General features: G+C 32.3%; 2 protein-coding genes and 1 long non-coding RNA gene across 3 annotated transcripts; 2 read left to right on the top strand and 1 right to left on the bottom strand.

The window, feature by feature from the left end:
* Positions 1-289: 289 nt before the first annotated feature.
* LOC139871203 (uncharacterized) lies at positions 290-2,578 on the bottom strand. Its single transcript, XM_071858938.1, has 4 exons — positions 2,510-2,578; positions 1,491-1,593; positions 1,116-1,364; positions 290-966 (listed from the first exon to the last, which is right to left on the bottom strand). Exons 1-4 carry the CDS (start codon positions 2,576-2,578, stop codon positions 290-292), a joined length of 1,098 nt encoding a protein of 365 aa, XP_071715039.1.
* A 2,427-nt stretch (positions 2,579-5,005) lies between these two features.
* LOC139872065 (uncharacterized) lies at positions 5,006-9,977 on the top strand. The gene is made up of 3 exons (XR_011766852.1): positions 5,006-5,123; positions 5,288-5,416; positions 9,644-9,977. It is a non-coding gene; the product is annotated as an uncharacterized lncRNA (long non-coding RNA).
* Positions 9,978-11,994: 2,017 nt separating this feature from the next.
* Positions 11,995-14,093, top strand: LOC139871202 (protein EXPRESSION OF TERPENOIDS 1-like). Its single transcript, XM_071858937.1, has 2 exons — positions 11,995-12,241; positions 13,864-14,093. The coding sequence occupies exons 1-2, from the start codon at positions 11,995-11,997 to the stop codon at positions 14,091-14,093; spliced, it is 477 nt and encodes a 158-aa protein (XP_071715038.1).
* Positions 14,094-22,634: the final 8,541 nt, after the last annotated feature.

The raw sequence follows: 22,634 nt of genomic DNA, 5'->3' as shown, positions 1-22,634 counted from the left end.
TTGCGTGCTTGCGTCCATTTTTGTAGGCGCAAAGGCGTACTTGCGCCCTTGCGCTTTCCTTTGCCAAGACGCAAGGACTGTTTTGCTTCCATACGTTTGATGATCTAGAAGGCGCAAGATGCTTCTTGCGCCCTTGCGCGACTTCCTTATTATTAGTTTTTTTGCAACAAAAACTACACATAAAATACATTAAATAATCCTAAATTGTGATTGCACATAAAATACACATAAAATACATTAAATAACCCTAAATGAGTTTGGAAAATCACACATAAAATCATTAATAATACTAATCGCTCCCTAAATTGCACGTTGAATAAAACTGAGACTGATAAGCTTTAAAATCTTTGACTTTATCTTTACCCTTCGATTTTGAGGCCGATTGTTTTACTACCTTTTTTGAAGTAGATTCACCTGTTAAGTCAAAAGATACGCTGCACGTATTCCTACCATGACCTGGTTCTTTGCAGCGAGTACATGTTCTTACTGTTTTGGAAGTTTCTTCACCTTGTGAAGGTTTACGATTTGTACTTTTTGGGCGTCCAGGTTTTCTTTTCACTGGAATGGGGGGTTTACAATTTGTAAAACGTCGGGCCCCGGATCTGACCATTCTAACCGATGGGGGTAAAGGAAATATGTGTTCCACATACGTATTTATATAAGTTTCGGCCGTGAACCAACGTGATACATAACAAGTAACATCCTCTACTTCGAAGCATCGTGCTGCTGCAATAACATGTCCGCATGGTATGCCCGATAATTGCCTCTGGCCACATGAACACGCTCTATCTTCTAGATTAACCATCTCATTTTTTCGTCCATCACGAACTTCTATTAGATTTTTTGTCGATGGGATTGCTTGCCACCTTCTAGATTTGTTCGTCCTTTTGGCTATTTTACGTTTAGCATATGGAGTAATCGTGGAAGTAAGACTAACTGATGTGTTACGATGTTTGAAATACCAATCTTGTACTGAAGCGTGAAAAAATTCCAATAACATGCAAACAGGTAGTTTTCGAGCATGTTTACTTAGTGCGTTGATAGACTCTACACTGTTGCTAGTAAGATATGAAAACCTAACATGTTCAGCTCTATTTTTGGAAAATTTTGGAAACCAACGTCTTCTAGATATTTGTAAGTCGCTTTCAATCTTCTTTGAAATACACTAAGATGATCCTGAAAATCCGACGCACGGTAAGCCTTAACCATTTTCCAATAGTGCCATTCGAAATACTTTAATTTACTGGATTTTCCCTTGACGTTCATGAACAAATGACGTGCGTAAAAAGCATGAAACGCTTCTGGAAAGACATTTGAAATACCATGTGCTATTGAAGGGGCATGATTAGATATAAAAGTAAGCTCTGACATACGATCACCCATACCACAAAGCATTAAATGATCTCTTAGGTTGCCAAAAAACTATGACCAAACTTCGTTTGTCTCTCCTTCACCAATTCTATATGCCAATGGCAAAATTCCATTATTACCATCCATTACGACAGCAACTAAGTTAGTCCCCAAATACCCTGACTTCAAATGCGCAGTATCGACTATGATTATTGGACTACAATATTGAACAAATGATCGAACCTGTATGATGGATTTACAAAATGAATAAAAAACGATGACGCAAGGACACAAATGGGTTCTTGCGTATGGTTACAACCCATACGCAAGTGCACTTGCGCCCTTGCGCATGGTTTGGAAGACGCATGGGTTACCTTGCGTATGGTCGCAACCATTGCAAAGGCGCAAGGGGTACCTTGCGTATGTTTGCAACCTTAACGCTAGGGCGCAAGGTTAAACTTGCATATGGTTACAAAGTATACGCAAGGGCACAAGTTTTACCTTGCGCAGAAACAGATACACTAAGATATTTGTTTATGTGTTTACCTTGCCATCTACAAAATGATAAATAAAAGCAATAATTATTTTAATACTTACAACTACGCCAAGAGAATAGTAACACATCAGAAATTTATTTTTCTTGTTAGTGATCACATTAGTTACGCTTCCCGAATTGTGGATCCTGATGTTATATAGGTAAATTGGAAGCATTCGGAACGAGTCATCACTACTGCCACGAAGCATTTGTAATGTATGACATTTGGCCCTCCCTCCATGCTTGATTATAAGATATGCTCACACCAAACCAGTTGCCTATATCGTCTTTCGGTTTATATTCTCGATTTGCAGATTTGGATGAATCCATAAGAATACTACTAGACACTTTTTTGTTTGCATGTTTATTTTTTCCCATAATTTGTGTGCGTGAACAAGTGTGTACGTCATGCAATTTTTTAACTATAAAGTTCACAGTGTGTCTTATTTTGTAAGCACTACATCTCTAATCGCATTTTGGCAACACACATTTAGCTGTGTATCGAGATTTGTCTGACTTTACCGACTTGATTTGGAAGTTTTCTTCAAGGCATTTTCTAAACAGATTGTTTAAAAAGTCATCCTTATTCAAAAACATCTGACGAACACTAATTAAATCAGATACCTGATACGTGGTTGGTATCTGAGTGGTAAATTCAGACTCTTCTTCTTGCTGACTCAAAAGACGTGGCATATTCCAGAATAAATCTTGCTTTTCTTCTTCTTCTTCTTCTTCATCTTCATCTTCATTGTCTCCGTCTCTTGCGTCATCAGAATCACTAGATACGGCAACAGATTCGAACGGGTGGTCTGTTTTTTTAATTTTACATATGTTCTCAACACCATGGTTAAAAAAATTAAACTCTTCTGTGTTTGGAGGTGGTATTTCAGGTAGATCCTCTTCTAAATTGTTATTATAGAAGTTTGGTTCTAGGAGGTGTGTTTTTGAGTTTTGTTGGTGATGGTGTGTATCTTGGTTTGATTGTGGGCGGTGTATTTTTGGTTTGGTTGTGGGTGGTGTGTTTCTGGGTTTGGTTGTAGCTAGTATGTTTCTGGGTTTCGTTGAAGCTGGTGCGTTCGTACTCTCTCGACGATATAAATATCAATAGGGCGTTTGCGATTGCGTATTGTAAAAACTCATGAAAGTCTTCATAATCATCCGTAATATCAAAAACATGATTATCTACCAAATATCTCATTGAAACAGGTGCATTGGCATATTAAGCTTATTAAGAACATTTTTCAACAATATTCTTCGATTCATGGGTTTTTGGGGTGCAATTGGAAGTTTTAACCGAATTCTAAAACAATCTAGGGGCAAATATATGGGAATGTTGTTAATAAACTGGAAAGAACCCCCATAACATAGATAAGCAACAAATTTATCATCATTGCGACAATTCATTAACATTAAAATAATTGCAAAAATGCTTAAATATGTACCTTTACGTGCCAATAACCTCTTAAATGAATTTGAAATAATGGAATATGAGAGTGTGTATGAACTCTTCCAGGGCCATTCTATATTTACTGACATAATCTTATCCGAAAAAATCTAGAAAATTTGACGAAATCTTATCCAAAAAATCCAATTCTGATAAGATAAGGACGCAAGGCGCAAGGATGCAAGGTCGAAAATTTGCGCCTTGCGCGGGTCTGGTCGCAAGGTATCTTGCGACTTGCGCGGGCATTCTGGCAATTTTTTTTTTGGCTCTGATGCAAAATTAGATGAAAAAATAGCCAAAAAGGTGATAATCCCCCATATAAACGATTTGTCAGTATTCGGCCCAATGTCAGAATGTAAAATATAAATTGTGTAGCCCACGGCCCAACTGCGCATGGGAGTGCTACTAGGTACTATTATTATTATTATTATTATTTTATAATCTCTTTATCTCTTTATATTATAATAACAAAACTAAAAATAGGTCATTTAAAATTCAAACTACTAATCCTAGCCTTCAATTTTTATTAATACCCATAATCTACACCATCCAATTTTTTTAATCAAGATTATGATCACATAATCACATCCAATAGTTGTCTGGTGACTAAATTACCCTTATAATTAATATTTGGGCGGAATAGAATATTCCTTAACCTACATTCAACATCCAATCCGTATAACCTAAAAGCGCAAAAACTACGTATGCTTTGATTTTGATCGATCAATTGGAGCTTCGGGTTTCATTCTACCAAAACATGTTGAAAGAACCCTAATTTTACCTCATTGATTCAATTGTCTCATCTTCTCAACAATGATTTAATTTTATTACACATATCGATTCCATTATCAAGTATTTTTATGTTCATCAACAGATTATCGTTATCATTTTAGTTTTGGTTATTTATTTAAATTGTTTATCATTAATAAACCCTACTGAAATTAATTTTTGGTTATTTGATTAATCAGTTTTTGGTTATTTGATTAAATTGTTTATCATGTTTGGTTATTTATCATGACTATGACTATGAATTAATCTTTATATCTATATCAATGCCACATCACTAATTCATCATAATCAGTTTTACATATTTTTCAGATGTTAAAGAAGGTAATATACGTATGTTAGTTAACTGGTTTGATGTTATGCTTTTATTGGTATGCCTATTTCAACTGACCCACCCACATTGTCATTTCTATAGTCTTTTTAGAAATGCTTCAACCAAAAAATTAAATTTGACTAACATATATATATATATATATATATATATATATATATATATATATATATATATATATATATATATATATATATATATATATATATACATGAGTATATCTCTATGGTGCAAGTTTATAACGGGAAGAGGAACTCCTGGATTTCTACCATGGGTAGTAGGGGCAAAATGTGGATCATGCATTTTATGGTACTAGTTTACGAAGATGATACACTTCTTGTCTACTTAATTCTTCTTGATTCCCTTTTCTACACATATTAATTATATTAGATGAGCTTGCATTGTTTGTATGTTTATTGCTATATATAATTAGTTTCAGGTTCAGTTATTGAATCTAAAAAGTTGTTATTTTCTTATTTGATACATGATTCTTGTTCTTATTTGAAGGTTCTTTATTGTTTTGCTTCTAATTGTGCTGAAATTTCATTGGATGATTCTAGGAAATTGACAATTGCGTATGCTAGAGATTTTTTGGTTTCATTGAGTGAATTGGAATTATGCAAAAAGCTGCTGAGCAAATACGATCAATCATTTTTGAGATACATTTGTAATACAGAGTATGACTTTTGAATGTTTATTTAATTTATGTGCGGATATTTTATGTTTACTGATGTTGTGTTATCATGTGAATGAGATAATGGGCTATAAGTCTAAAACACTTAGCTAGATTAGAGTACTAATGTAGACCAGTTAATAACTTGTGGGAGTTTTACCGTTGCAGTTTTTTCATGGAAATGATTACAGCTCTTCACTCCTACTTGGGTTGATTCAAAGAGGTTTTGGAAGACGGAACAATCGTTCTTCTGCTGGAATTATGAGGATGGAGATTCAAAATCTGATTTTGATCCAGGTTAGCTCTTTGTCATTGCATCCAACTTTTTATAAGGCGATAAACAAACAGTATGACACTTCGTGCTACGTTTATAAATCAAGAATTTTTTTAATGACTACCGTATGTCTCTTGATCCTACAATTTCGACCTGATAAGGATAACACAAAACCAAAATTGACACGTTATTAAAAAAAAATAGGTCTGAATCTAACTACATTACATTACTAAACCTTTTGATATATATGAGGTTACTCTCTTAATGTTATGACTCTCTCAATGTTATGACTCTCTCATGCCATAAGAGTCTTTGTATGGACACTGTAACACCTTTTGAAATTATTAACAAGTTTCTAAACTTGGGTTTTTTGCATGTGTAATTGAGTGGCACTATAATTTGATTACAATATTTGACTATGCCTTTTAGTTTTCTTCTTAAAGTGGCATCAATTAAGCACATATATGTATGTTTTGAAGCATCAATACGCGAAGTATGAGGACATAATTACAGTGACGTCAAAGTTGTCTGTATGTGTGTGCAATGGGTTTAAAGCTTAACCGAGTTACACTTTTATGCAAGGTAATTTAATATTTGTGAACATGGTATCATGTAACTAACTATATCTGACGATGCATTTTAAAATACTTAACTAAAGAACAAGCGGTTTATGAGGTGTTTGCAGACTGAAATTATGCAATTTTAACTTCAGTTTCTCTAACCACTATAAATGGAAGCCCTTCTCATCACAAAGTATCATGTACTAATATGTTTAAAGAGTGTGGTTCTCTTTCTCTTCGAGTAAGTTAATTCAATATCATGTAACTAAATAAAAATTTCACTTACTTCCCTATAATGTATTACTTCATTACGAGAATTTTCAAGTGTTATCCCGTGAACACACTGGTCTTAAGCTAGACACATATTCACGCTCTGAAGTTGAACTGTGTTAGTAATTATGGGGGGTGAATAGTTACTTGATACGTTTTTAACACTTTTTCGATTGATCACCAAATTCGATTAACTATGATCAACCAATTCAACTCAAACTTGATGTGTGGTGTGTATGTTCAAAATGATGAATAAAGTAATGTAAGGAACATAGACACAAGGATTTATAGTGGTTCGGGTGGATGTTAACTAATCCACCTTAATCCACTCCCCGATTACACTAATCGAGATTTCTTGCTTCACTAAGCACTTTTCTCCAAACCCGGTGGAGATCCGATTTACAAGTCTTCAATTTCTTTGGTATATAACAAACCTAATCTTTCTATTCCTTTGAAAGAACAACTCCAACCTAGATCAACGTGTCTTCACCTTGGACAAGTATTAATCTCCAAATGAGATTAATCAACTTCCTAAGTCCCTTTAAGGAAGTAGATCACTAAGCTAGCCTATACTTCTACTAATTGAAGTTACAAGACTTATACACTTTGCAATGATGATCCTAAGACAATACTAGGACATACATTACACTAAGTAAACTCACAAGATAAATGATTTTGATTAGTAAGTTTACAAAAACCCAATTCTATATCTATAAGATCATAGAATCATCTCTTGCTTGATCACATTTGAGTAGTAATTAATGCACTTGTGATCTCTGAAAATAAGCCTTTGAAATATGCAAGAGGGTCAAATTCAAATGCTCTTCAATCCTTACCTTTTATAGTGCGATTCAAAAAATAGCCGTTGTCACACGGTTGCCAGCACGGTCGACCGTGGTTCGACCGCGCGTGCTTCAGTCCTAAATATGTATCCGTTGTATGACCGTTTGACTCAGATTTGAATATCACATTTTAGAGCCTTTACTCTTTCTAGCACCTGCAAAAGAAACCCAACATCCTATACAAGTACTATATGCATTAAGTGTGTGGGATTTGGTCTTATTGAGTGAAAGTGACATAACACTCTAAGATTGATAAACCCAACATTCTTGGAGAAGTGGCTTGATTGATATTTTGAAAAATCTCAGTTTGGTCAAGACTTAGTTAGTCATATTAATGCATTTGGTTCAATCCTAAAGTCTAGTCAATGTGTCATTAACTTTCTAGTTTCAATTAATCATAAGTCATATTCATTTCAAGATTAAGTAGAGATTAATTGAATGGTGTCTTTCTAAAATAATCATTAAGTATGTAAAGACATCAATGTTAAGTCATACATGGATAAGTACTCACAACTTGTCACTTAGACAAGACCAAATAGACAATTGACCATTATTCATTTGTGAACCATTCTACACTTAATTTATTGGAGTAAACTAGTTACTTGAATCCTAGTATTCTAACTAGTAGCACATAGCAAGCATGTTAATCAAGTTGGCAAATTAATGAGTATTAAACATATTAGCAAGTATCAAGTAATACTCACACATAGCAAGAGATAGTTATTCTAAAATCAATCATATAGATATTTGCACAACATTATAGTTTAAGCTTTTAGCAAGCTTACTTGCAATATAACATATTGCATGATTAATGTGTAAGCACACATTAATGTCCAACACATGCACAAGGGAAGAGCAATCTCTAGTTGGGACTTGGTGACCATCCTAAATGTATCTAAGTGTATTTTAGGATTACAAGTCTTTACTAGTTACACTTGAAAGCATTGTTCTTCATTTAGCCTTAATTAATCACTAAGTCATATTTAATTGAAATTAATATTCTAGTGACATTAGCTTAAGTGTGTTGGTACTTGGTGATCATACTAAGGATATCTAGATAAGTTTTAAGATTACAAGTTATTATTAACACTTATGTGTTATGCCTAATCATGGTTAATTTGCCATTAGAATGTAATTAAGCGTAATTAACCAAGATTAGTGTTTTTTTGACCAAGACTCAATTGAGTATGGAAAGGACATCTATCCTAAGCGTGTTGAACAAGGTTTCATAAATTATAGATGTCAGGAACTAGTCAAACTAAATTTGGTCAAAAATGGTGACAGAGAAAACTGCGGTCGCACTGCGGTTGACCGTGGTGGCGACCGTGCAACTTGTTTTCACAAAAACTGCGTTGCAACTCAGTTTGGGCTTCTACGCTTGGGTATGCGGTCGACCGTACTTTGATCGTGTACTTTGCTGACCTTTATTTTGTTTGACTTGGTCATTTGCAAGATAAAGTATGAATTTGTGACCTTGCGTGTTTATGTTAAGATGTCGATCATCACTTATGCATATGTATGTGTCATCATCAAAACAAATTCTTTGGTTAAGCATCATACTTAACTTTGTCGGTTAGTCCATTAACCAATATTCAACCAACAAACTGTTCAACAAAACAATGAGTTATGTGGGTTTCCATATATTCCATATATCATGTCATCTGCTCAACAAAACAATGGATTATGTGGTTTCCAAGTATATATTATTTATGTTTATCAGTTTACAACTTATTTGCTTTTTGAACATTAATTCAACATTACTATTGAGGGTGTTTTGGTTTTTTACAACTTAATAAATACTATGTAAAATATAACTATTTTGACAATTCAATTTTGATTCATCCTTAAAAAAATTCAGCGAATTCGTGGATCTTAAGCTAGTTATATTATAATTAGCTTTAAATGAAAGACTATTATGGTACACTGTACATTCAGAAAAAATAAAAAAGTTAGAAGTGTAAAATACCAAAGGCTATTTGAGTATTCATTGGCTATTTCAACAAAAATATTTTTTAAGCTCGTTACATAAAGCTAAGAATGATTTTACAGTTTCATGAGGTCATTAACGTTGATTTCTATCGATCTTATTACTAATAACTTTTTCCTACATATTCAGTTCTGGTAAGTACGCTCGATTGACTAATAATTGAATAATTCAACACCGAGTATTGAACCGTATGATATTTACATTAGTATTTTTGTATATAAGTATTCAGAGTTAAAATACATTTTTAAGTATTCATCACTTTCGTTTTCCTTAGTATCCTTCTTAAAAAAAATTACATTGAGACTTATCAAACAATTATATTCCTATATTTATTCATTTAAAAATATAATAGATTAATTTTTATATCATACATTCCTTTGTATTAAACGCACCTTAATGACTATTTTATACTCTATCAATTAAAGATTCTTACTAAGTATTAACGCCAACATTCCTTTGTAGTTGTGTTATCTTTTATGTAATATGCAATACATTATTTTACTACAAAAACATAATACCAAGAAGTAATAATTATCACGCCATTCGTTAATGTATAAATTATATTATAATTTTACTCGCGATTTTCAATAGGAGAAGTCTTCAAGGTACGTGATTAAGGTGGGAAGAAAAAGATCGAATCGCTCGATTTTACTGAACTTCACTCCTTCCATGATCATTTAAATACGGACATTGAAAGAAACAACGACAAAGAAATGGTATGCAATCTCCATACGAATCTTTACCATGCTTCGAAACACATCTACTATTACATTCATCTTTCTCACATCCGAAGTAAAGATTAGTGTCGAAACAAAGCTCACCTTGGGTCATACGAATCTCCATACCTGCATTTACAACATATAAACTCTGCTTGTTGATACTAACATAATTTGTATAATAAATAACAAACAGTAGCGTAGTAAGATTTGGGACACGACCTCGGTTATATATGAGTACTCGTTATTTTCGTTAAGAAAAAGAACAAATAATCGAAGTGTTACCTAAAGTCACGAGATACAGAAACAATGCGGTGCAAATTAATGACTGTTTCATGTTGATCGATGTCTGTTTTGTGTATAACTCGTGGACTATGTACTCTTTATATGGGAGCACAGATTAAACTTCTTGTACCTTTAATTACAATTGCATTTATTGTTTTGTTAAATACAACATATAACATCAAAACGGCAAGTAAAAGTCGAATACTAACGTTATGGTTAGGGATGGCAACGGTCACCCGATCCAGTGGATATCCATCCGATCCACCTGGCTCGTAACGGATATGGATAATCTAAATGGATATGGATACGGATATGGATGAACCTAAATGGATATGGATATGGATGGAAAAAGATCATCCATGGATATATCCATTATCACCCGAATTAGATACATAAATACTTAAATATAAATATATGCAAACACATTTACTATTATATATACATTTATCATTACCCATACATTTTGCTTCCAACCATATAACGAATTAACTCTGATATATTACAACAAACACACATATCTGATCAAATAAACATACAAATTACACATTTAATTTGTCATAGTTCATGTTTAATAGTATATTTAACGAATTGTGTTGTATCTTCGGCAAATATTACACTTTATATATATGTTTGTTATATTACGTTTTTGTTTATCTAAAATATTAGGAAACTTTATAACTTTTCTTAATATCCAATGGATATCCATTAACCCGCTTAATCCACTGGATATGGATATGGATGGATGAACAAAAATTAAATGGATATGGATATGGATATGGATGAGCAAAAAGTAAATGGATATGGATATGGATACGGCCTCACCCGATCCATATCCGATCCATTGCCATCACTAGTTATGGTTTTTTTTTTTATGAAAATCGCGCAAATTCATATGAGGTAAATAGTAAAATAACTCTATTAATTAAGTCATTGTTTGTTTTTTTTGAGATTAAGACGTTTAACACATAAACATGACATATTCAGGACATAAATATTAATCCTAGAAAGACAGTATATCTATTTATTCTTATTATACTTGAGAAATAATCATAAATACGAAGCCCTGTAAATTTTTATTCTTGCGTATTCGAATGTCAACATTTCTAATTATAGTCCATTCTAATTTTATTTCATTTTAATTTTCTGTTTATAACCAATTACATTACATTACATATAAATTATATTATATATTGTATTAATACTTGTTTTATGCCGTATCTATATAGTGCATTAATCGAATGTCCGTACAGTTAAAATTATATAAATGTAAGCACCCCCTCTCACATTCTGCCTTTTAAATTTAGGGATGTAATAAAAAAATGAAAAGAAAAGTCATATTTTTGCAATAATGAAGAAAAAAGGGTGCGGCGGAAAAGTAGATACTCGTTCCTTGAAAAGAAATTTGCCAAATATTTTCATAAAAAACAACAAAAAGTATGTGAATCGAATCTATAATTTATATTTTAAAATCTTAATCACTAGTTTACAAACTTTCGTGTATGAGCATTATGTACATGTGTCATTCTATATCTATTACTCCGTAAAAACTTGTTCTTTTATTACATTATTAAGTTTTTTTAGAACATCAAATTTATAAAATAACCACCTCACTAGGGAGAAACTAGAGAGGGGAGCAACTAGAGAGGGGAGCAACTAAAACAATTACAATGACTTATTACATTATTAAGTAATAAATAAATATGGGAAAAGATGATATGTGAAGGTCGCTAGATGTTTCTTAGACAAACTATATTTATTTATAAATACAACAACCTCCCTATATGCACATGCATGCGTATAACTCTATGAAATATTATAAGTTAAAAAAAGAACGCCTAAGAAAGTAATAAAGAAGGGAAAGATAGAAAAAGTAAAGTAAGAATAATTAGTGGTGGTTAACGGTGGCTGGCGGTGGTTGACGGTGGCTGGTGGTGGTGATTCATGAGGTGCCTAGACTGTGGGAACAAAGCCAAGAAGGATTGTTTCTATTTTAGGTGTAGAAGTTGTTGTAGAGGACATGGATTTGAGTGTCAAACTCATGTTAAGAGTACTTGGGTTCCTATTTCTACTAGACAAGTTATGCGGAATACAGCAGCAGCCATGGCGGCTTCTTCGTCTGCTCAACCTCATCAAGAACATCATCAACAAGATGGACAGCAACAATATCATCCTCCATCATCATCATTTGGTATATATTATGTATTAGCTCCTTTACTTCAAGTTAAGTCCCTAACTTATGTGACATTTAAAAAGGATAATATGCACGAAGTATATATATACAAAACTAATGATGATTGATGAATCTATATTAATAATCTGTGTAGTTAATGCTTTTAAAGTGAGTAAGAAACTTTCAAAAATATACCTATTTGACCTCATATACTTCGTAAATTGGTGATGTGAGTTTAGTTTGGATGATATGACAATGACTTGTCAAATGATGAAGTGCTACATATTTAGTTGTAAATTACAAAATCATTGAACAAAAAACATTACAGTAACAATAATCGTAGTAATTTTTATAATTACAAAAGTTTATTATTAGTTGAGAACATAAACACTTGAAAAGGATTAAACAAAGCACCATAAGCACCACAAATTAATAATCCCGGATTGTCACGATTATAGGTCTTTCTTTGTGGATCCCTTGTTTGTATATTTCTCAGCCTGTCATTGCTTCGATGATTAGTCTTTTAATGTATTAATTGATTGTTTTTTAGCAAAAAAAGGCACTATGACTCGCGTCATTCGCCATTAGGTTGTTCTCCTTTAGCCATGGTACAGGTGCCATAAAGCAATTAAGCCATGGAGTTAACCATGACCTCTTTAGCAATACGTATATGGTGGAAGATTTAGAGGTAATTAAATGCATGGGGTGGCTGAATTTGATTTGTTTATATGCTTCAGTGATTTTACATTATCTTTTAATCTAGTTATGATAGCTACTCTTTTAATCTAGTTACGATAGCTAGTGTTTAATTAATGGTTAATCATACGATTCTGATGGGACAATTAATAGAACTTCAAGGTATTTATGTATCGGTGATGACTTGAGTGCAATCCCTATGTTGTAAATATTTCCCTTCAGGTTACTAGCACATTTAATAGGTCACGGAGGTTGTGGACGTATTGCGTTTGAGCTTCACTCCAGGGGGTTTAACTACACACGATGCCCGTATGGATTCACCATGGGAGTTTCCTCTTGAGGGGCGATAGTACTGTAATGTTAATCCCAGAAAATAATTGGGTGTGTGGGTTTCGATATCGCGTCCGGACTCCGTCAGTGACTCGTAGTCACCCTTAAAAATGACAATTAAGAGGATTACGTTTTTACGACAATAGAGAGTGATCGTTTGGTGTGGTGTTTTTGTGTGTTCATTGTATGTGGCGCTTTTTTCCTTTTTTCGTTTGAGTTTAATTTTCGTTTGTTTGATTGTTGGGTTTCATTTTAGATTGTTCGGCTGTGTTAGTTAATTTGTTTATAGTTGTAATTTTCTGTTTAGTTGCTTGGATGTCTATGTAGGGTGTTTGCTTTTGTGTTTTGTAGTTTTATTTGTTCGATTTGATTTAGTTCGGATTTTCATTGTATTGGTTAAAGGTTCTTTTATTTATTAACGAAATTTCCCCTCTTATAGTTTTATAGGAGTGTAAGCTTGTTCGTTGGAGAAAAACATAGGGAGTAAGTGAGTAACCTTTGCATGCATCAAAAAGAAAAATCATGTCCATATACTTACAGAACATAAGAGACAGCAGTGATTGTTTTAAGTACTCAATACTAATTTTATATCTCTAATGAGTTTGTTTTATTAGGGTTTGGAGAACATTTTCCAATTGAGGTAAGTGGTGAAGCTACATTTACACGTATCCAAGTGTCAACAAGTGTTGAAGAAAACGCAATTGTAGAACAATATGCATATGAATCGTCGATAAATATAGGAGGACATGTGTTTAAAGGTATTCTATATGATCAAGGACCTTCTCTGCAGATTGCCAATTCTAGCGACATGAATGTACATGATCGAGATCAACGAATCTTATAACATTCAACCGCTAATTAATAATGCTAGTCTTTCCGTCTAGTCTTCTATCCCTCAGGCCGGTTACTCTCCTAGTACCTAACTACACCATCTTAATTAAATTAGTTACTATCCGGCTACATTACATCATTATTGGAACTGTGATGGAAAGTATAGCTAGTTTTGTAAAGCTTAATAAAATCTTTGTAATGGTTATCTGACTGGGTATTAATTTGATTAGTTATTTTGTAAAATTTCCTAACTAGAGATGTTATACTATGGACGAGGATTGACTTCAAATATGTACATGCAAACGACATTTTTAGAAAAATATGTACACTCATATAAAAGCACGCATCTTTCGAAATGAAAGATGTCAGAGTATGTAAAGACATGCACTCGTAATCACGTGATCGCGTTTACTTGGAGAACAAGTTGAAAATCTTCCAAGATGTGTTTGTGTTTAGTAAATATATTATGCAATATTTGATAGTTGGACTTTGTATCTTTTACTTATTTACATTGTGTGTAATCATCTGCAATCTTCTATAAATACTAATGAATATCGAACCCACAAAAGGCGTAGAGGAATCGTTTATATTATATCAATTCTGTCAAAAGAACATTTGAAAACGATACAAACAAGCAAGGACCTTGGCAAATCAAGCGACAAGAAAGCTACTAAGGCCTAAAGGCTAACTAACCGCGAACCGAACCAAACTAAACAAAACAGCACACAAGTACACAACGACCATGAAACAGGAAACAAAGGAAACATACATGACGCAAACAAACCTAAACATAAATGCTTACAAACAAGTTGATATTGGATGGATTGCCTAACATAAATCAATAACAAATGTGTTATGTGACTATCTGTTTTAATAAGTGTTGTTAACGAGTCAAGCTCTTAACAAGCTACTCAAATTCGAGTTCCATTTGAAACGGAGATCGAGTATGATAATTTTTGAAAGAATAATATTTTGTTGTTTAATTACTTTCATGAGTTGAGCTATAAAAAATAATATTCAGCTTGACCGTTCAAAACTCGTTTAATAGACTCAAGTCGAACGAGCTTTTCGAGTGACTCATATTTATAGATAAATTAACTTATAAGTAAATATTAAATGACTTATATCTAATGTACATGACTTATACATTTATATAATTTATATAATAATTAATCATTAACGAGTGGAGAAGCTCCCACGTTGTTGCGATAATAGTTCTCTCCATACTTATATATATGGAATACACATACTGAGGAACGTTCTCTTATATTTGAGACAGATGGAGTGGTATATAACTCGTAGTTAAAAATGTTATTAGGATAAAAATATTTACTTACAAAATTAAAAAATAATAAATTTTACTATTATGGTCATATAACATGGTTTTAGTATATAAATAAATATATTTACAAACAACTTGTATTTGTAAAAAGAAAAATAGTTGGTTATTGTTCATGGCATGCCTACTATTAGCATAATATAGAGAATAGATAATATAATCTAAATATTAAAATGTTAAGTAGGAAAGGGATGGGAAATTTCATGTTCATATTTTATAGAGAGAGAATATTTTTACTCGGATGCATACAGTTTAATCCGGTTATTTGGTGATTATTTTCGATCTTTTCCCAAAATATCTCAAGATATTTTTATCGTAAGATTTGAGTATGAGACAACTTGTGAGAATATCATTTTAGTACCTCAACCAATATACTATCTTCAAATGGCTTAATCAAAAAAAAAGCTTGGTTACTTGGGAAAAAGATATCTTTTTATTCATATTTACATGATCTAATTAGAATATTTGTGATCGTTGATAATTTCCCTACGCACTTTAAGATGTGCAACTAAGGTTTGAACCTGAAAATTTTTGTAATTTTTTTTATTAAATTGTGATTTGTTATTGTTATTATTTTGGATTGGATGGATGCTAATGTTGATAATTTAGTGAAAGATAACTTTTATAACAAAAAATTATATCAAACCATGACAAAGCAAATGAAATCTAATAAATAAACTCTAGTAATCATTTGAGAATGATCGAACGTATCAAATACCCTATTCTAGCGGAATCTAGTTCGGTACCATGCCATATCGTAAACCTGAATCAAGAGTTAAGGGACGTTTTGGAGATTGTTTATATTAAAATTTTAAAACATGTACGGTTTTGTTTTTTAAAAAGTAAGCATGTGTCAAGATGCTCATTTAGTTTTTTGAAAAGAATTTGAAATTACTTTTTCACTATCAAAATAAACAAATGAGTAGATATAAACATTAATATTAGTAATCATAGGCATGAGACACCCACTGTTCTTGTAATTTTGCATTGACAAAGACAGTGAACCCCACCATTCACTATGATTATTTGGTATGTTGTGATTTTAAATTGATGTATTTAAGTTTTAGAATATATATTTGTATGATGATTTTGCTACATAAAAGAATTCTTGATATTTTATATACAAATATACATATAGTAAGTTATTAGGTACGGAGTAAAATAAATGTTTTCAAATAAATTTAACTCCCATATATATCAATACTGAAATTGAAAATGTCAAATTTTTCTCAAAAGAATAATACCATGATCAAAATAATCATAATCGAATTATTAAACATCAAAAACAATAAATAGTTATACAAAAAAAAATGTAATAACTTATAACGAATCTGAAGATAATAAGAATTTTACAATATAATGAATACACAAAATAGAAAAATTGCAACTTAACTTACCTAAGGAGTCACACATCACAAACCCTCACACATTTTACATTTTATAAGCTCGACTTCAAAGAATTCTTATTTGAATTAACACATACACCAAGGTTGGAGAACTCGGATCTCGGGGAGATCTTGTTTGGATATTTTTGGATATATCGACATCTCGAAAAAAATTCGGGGAGATTTTGGACGTTGACTTACGTTAACTTTTTAGTGTTTTTAGCACAAATTTATATATATAAAGAAATATATGTATATTTATATACATTATTACGAGATTTGACGATAAAATCCGAGAAATGGGTGAGAAACTCTGAGAAATTACGAGATCTTAAGAGAAAATCCGAGAAATGAGCAAAAAAATCTGAGAAATTGTGGCTTTGACTAAGTTTGACCCCGTTGACCGAAAAATCTCAAGAGATGGACATCTTGTCTTGGTTGTCTTCTAAAAACGAGATCTCGGGGAGATCTCGAGGAGAAATAAAGAGATTTACAACACTGACATACACTATACAATACATAATTAATAAATGTATAATAATTCACCAACTTTCAGGCCCATTCAATCCCACTCATTGCATATTAGCTCATAAATATAATATAATTATTATTTAGACAAAATTGCGCCGAAGGCCCTTCATGTCCGTATCAAATAGCATGAATAACCTTTATCTATTTTTTTGTAGTGACCCGAACTTTTCCATGTTTATATATATTAAATGAAATTGTTATTTACATGATTAAGTGTTTCCAACATGTTAAACAATCAAACTTGTTAAGACTTGATTAAGTGAAATAGATTTCATATAGACAATTGACCACCCAAGTTAACCGGTGATTCACGAACGTTAAAACTTGTAAAAACTATATGATGTTATATATATGGATATATATATAGTTAACATGGTATTATGATAAGTAAACATATCATTAAGTATATTAACAATGAACTACATATGTAAAAACAAGACTACTAACTTAATGATTTCGAAACGAGACATATATGTAACGATTATCGTTGTAACAACATTTAACTGTATATATATCGTACTAAGATATATTAATATATCATTATATCATGATAATGTAATAATTTAACATCTCTTTAGATATAATAAACAATGGGTTAATAACATTTAACAAGATCGTTAACCTAAAGGTTTCAAAACAACATTTACATGTAACGACTAACGATGATTTAACGACTCTGTTAAAATGTATATACATGTAGTGTTTTAATATGTATTCATACACTTTTGAAAGACTTCAAGACACTTATCAAAATACTTCTACTTAACAAAAATTCTTACAATTACATCCTCGTTCAGTTTCATCAACAATTCTACTCGTATGCACCCGTATTCGTACTCGTACAATACACAGCTTTTAGATGTATGTACTATTGGTATATACACTCCAATGATCAGCTCTTAGCAGCCCATGTGAGTCAACTAACACATGTGGGAACCATTATTTGGCAACTAGCATGAAATATCTCATAAAATTACAAAAATATTAGTAATCATTCATGACTTATTTACAAGTAAACAAAATTACACATCCTTTATATCTAATTCATATACCAACGACCAAAAACACCTACAAACACTTTCATTCTTCAATTTTCTTCATCTAATTGATCTCTCTCAAGTTCTATCTTCAAGTTCTAAGTGTTCTTCATAAATTCTATAAGTTCTAGTTTCATAAAATCAAGAATACTTCCAAATTTGCTAGCTTACTTCCAATCTTGTAAAGTGATCATCCAACCTCAAGAAATCTTTCTTATTTACAGTAATATATCTTTCTAATACAAGTTAATACTCATATTCAAACTTTGATTCAATTTCTATAACTATAACAATCTTATTTCGAGTGAAAATCTTACTTGAACTTGTTTTCGTGTCATGATTCTGCTTCAAGAACTTTCAAGCCATCCAAGGATCCTTTGAAGCTAGATCTATTTTTCTTATTTCCAGTAGGTTTACCTACTAAAATTAAGGTAGTAATGATGTTCATAACATCATTTGATTCATACATATAAAACTATCTTATTCAAAGGTTTAAACTTGTAATCACTAGAACATAGTTTAGTTAATTCAAAACTTGTTCGCAAATAAAGTTAATCCTTCTAACTCGACTTTTAAAATCAACTAAACACATATTCTATATCTATATGATATGCTAACTTAATGATTTAAAACATGGAAACACGAAAAACACCGTAAAACCGGACATACGCCGTAGTAGTAACACTGCGGGCTGTTTTGGGTTTGATGATTAAAAACTATGATAAACTTTGATTTAAAAGTTGTTCTTCTAGAAAAATGATTTTTCTTATGAACATGAAACTATATCCAAAAATCATGGTTAAACTCAAAGTGGAAGTATGTTTTTCAAAATGGTTATCAAGACGTCGTTCTTTCGACTGAAATGAATACCTCTTACAAAAACGACTTGTAACTTATATTTCTGACTATAAACCTATACTTTTTCTGTTTAGATTCATAAAATAGAGTTCAATATGAAACAATAGCAATTTGATTCACTCAAAACGGATTTAAAACGAAGAAGTTATGGGTAAAACAAGATTGTATATTTTTGATTGTTGTAGCTACTGGAAATATTGTAACAATTCTATACAAATCATATCCTAGCTAACTTATATTGTATTATATATGTATTCTAATATATTATGTAATCTTGGGATACCATAGACACGTATGCAAATATTTTTACATATCATATCGACCCATGTATATATATTATTTGGAACAACCATATACACTCTATATGCAGTAATGTTGGAGTTAGCTATACAGGGTTGAGGTTGATTCCAAAAATATATATAATTTGAGTTGTGATCTAGCCTGAGACATGTATACACTGGGTCTTGGATTGATTCAAGATAATATATATATCGATTTATTTCTGTACATCTAATTGTGGACAACTAGTTGTAGGTTACTAACGAGGACAGCTGACTTAATAAACTTAAAACATTAAAACGTATTAAAAATGTTGTAAATATATTTTGAACATACTTTGATATATATGTACATATTTATTATAGGTTCGTGAATCGACCAGTGGCCAAGTCTTACTTCCCGACGAAGTAAAAATCTGTGAAAGTGAGTTATAGTCCCATTTTTAAAATCTAATATTTTTGGGATGAGAATACATGCAGCTTTATAAATGTTTTACAAAATAGACACAAGTACATGAAACTACTTTCTATGGTTGAATGATCGAAGCCGAATATGCCCCTTTTTGCTTGGTAGCCTAAGAATTAGGGAACATCACTAATTTTGAGAATTAGTGCACGCCTAATTGACGCGAATCCTAAAGATAGATCTATTGGGTCTAACGAACCCCATCCAAAGTACCGGATGCTTTAGTACTTCTGATGTGCGAAAAGTGGTATATGAATTATCGTATGGAAAATACCGGTTTTAGAGATTGCTACACACTAACGGGCAGTGTACCCGATCGTGTAGTAGTATAGTAACTGGTTTAGTTCCGTGTATCGTTCCAAGGACAGTTATATCAGTCAAACTAGAATTAGAAACTATATTATGATTAACTAAGTGAATGAAAGTTAAAAGTACAAGTTTTATGTTTTGGTGGCTATTTAACGATTTAGCCAAATCAAAGAAGGTTAAATGTAAAAACAATATTTTTGTCTTTTAAGTTTATGAAATGATAATAAATGCAAATAAAACAAGTAAGATAGTTTTGAATTAAATCAAAGAGATGAAATGCTTATCTAGATATTTTACCCTCGGTATTGGATGTATTTTTAGATATTAAGTCCTGATTGAATAATTATGTGTGTAGTTATCTAATAGGTTCACTAAGAGTTCTCTCGGATAAACACGCAAATACAATAACAAGATCAAGGGTTCCCTTTTCACTATGGTTCTTGTATTTGTAATCAAATAACTATAAGCATGCTAATCACCTAAATCGACTCGCCAAGAATTCTCTTTAGCAAGTACTCAAACTAGAATTACTAAGCGAGGGTTCCCTATTACTTAGATCTTTTCGTTTGTGACTAGTTGATCAACAAGATCAAAGACTTGAATAACAATTGTCTTTGCGTTCGCTCTACACAATTCATTCCTATTTTGTTTAACCGTTTTAATCTAGTTTACCCCCTTGGTCCGGTTTAGCAAACAATCAATCTAAGACAAGTTGATTGTAAATCAATATGATACATCAACAAGAGTTCTCTTTATCAACAACATATCAATTAACTAGATACAAATGATTTTAACAACAATAAGCATGGTTCTTAATTCAAGCTTCAATCTATCACGCATAATACATTCAATCAATAAGATTACATCCAATACCTTGGTTATTAATCTAGACAAACATTATAGAAACTAGCCAACAATCATGGTAACAGACAACAATACAATCAAATTATTAACTGAAATCATTGCTGAGAACAAGTAAATAACCTACAAGAACAAGAGTTCTTGGATGAAAAAGGTTTTGATGGATGATTCCTTGATGTTGACCCTCTTCAAAGAGGTTGGAGTTCTCCAATTTGCTCCTGAAAATCGCCTCTAAACTCTCTGGTTCGTATTCTCCTCTGAAACAGTCCCAAAAACTGAAGTTTTAAAGTGGAGAAAGTAGGTAAAAAGTCAAAAAGTCGGCCAAACCTACTACGGGACGTCGTCCCAAAAGGTAGGACGGCGTCCCGTTTCAAAGGTCAAGAAGGCGTCCCATATGCCCTAGACGGCGTCCCGATTCGAAAGACAGGACGGCGTCTCACCTTCCAGGACGGCGTCCTGTTGTGCTGATTTTGACTGTTTCGTTTTCTTTTTAATTTCCTTTCATTTGGACGAAGTCTAACATATCTGAAACCTTGTTTTATCATTTTAGAGTGCTATCTTGACTCTAACTCGTATCGGGATCAACCAATGTCATAAATCATCGAAATTCTTTGTAAATCATTCTTCCGATACAAATTTATACATCTTGGCCTATAGCTTGTAGAACACCTTCATTATCTTCGATTCTAGAGCGTTTTTAGTGATATTGCGATAGATATATATGATGTTATTGAGCAATATCAAAACACCCCACACTTAAACCTTGCTTGTCCTCAAGCAATTCTTTCTTTACAAAGTAAAACAATATCAAACATAATCATACAATATAGATTACAAACATTACATGAATCCCTTGAAACACACGAAACACACACGTTGATATAAAACACAACTCACGCTATATGAAACACACGCTTTAAGTAACACACTCACGCTATATACACAATGGAAACACACGCTTTAAGTATAGCACACTTCTATTGAAATAACACGCACGCTATATACACGATGGAAATACACACACACATTTTTGGGAGATTAGAGCCAAGTATCCGAAAAATTTGATCCTAGGGAAATCAGGACCTTGATGAAAAACGTTTTATGGTTTTGAAAATATCATGCTAGTTTTTAATACTAGACACGTTTTCCGATTTTGTCGGATTTTCTGAATTTTGAAAAATGAGTGCGGGTTTCCCGCTATTGGTCAAGCCAATCCCTCCCACGGTACCTAACATCGCGAGATGTCGGTAGAAAATAATGTGCTTAGGAGGATACACATTACGTCCGGATATCATTGATAATCATGAGGTAATCATCTAATCCGTTAAGTCAATCATAAAGATTGAAGTTCATCAGGCTTAAAAGCTGATATATTACCTTTCTGGAGGTTATCCTTCCGGGGATCTGATAAATCACTAACATTTTGTGTATACATGGTGCCCCCCCGTTTTACTAGTTAATCCCCCTCATTGAGACAAACCTTGACTACC

Source organism: Rutidosis leptorrhynchoides, chromosome 10, assembly GCF_046630445.1.
Source record: "Rutidosis leptorrhynchoides isolate AG116_Rl617_1_P2 chromosome 10, CSIRO_AGI_Rlap_v1, whole genome shotgun sequence".
NCBI lineage: Eukaryota > Viridiplantae > Streptophyta > Magnoliopsida > Asterales > Asteraceae > Rutidosis > Rutidosis leptorrhynchoides.
The sequence above is the reverse complement of the archived record's forward strand: the minus strand, read 5'-3'. Positions and strand labels throughout refer to the sequence as shown.

Excerpts from the sequence above, each read along its gene's own strand:
- LOC139871203 (XM_071858938.1), bottom strand. The coding sequence starts at position 2,578 with ATGCCACGTCTTTTGAGTCAGCAAGAAGAAGAGTCTGAATTTACCACT. Across the intron at positions 1,594-2,509 it reads AGATACCAACCACGTATCAG|GTTCGATCATTTGTTCAATA; the intron begins GTATCTGATTTA and ends TCCATCATACAG. Across the intron at positions 1,365-1,490 it reads AGTTGCTGTCGTAATGGATG|AGCTTACTTTTATATCTAAT; the intron begins GTAATAATGGAA and ends ATCGTATGTCAG.
- LOC139871202 (XM_071858937.1), top strand. The coding sequence starts at position 11,995 with ATGAGGTGCCTAGACTGTGGGAACAAAGCCAAGAAGGATTGTTTCTAT. Across the intron at positions 12,242-13,863 it reads TCCTCCATCATCATCATTTG|GGTTTGGAGAACATTTTCCA; the intron begins GTATATATTATG and ends TTGTTTTATTAG.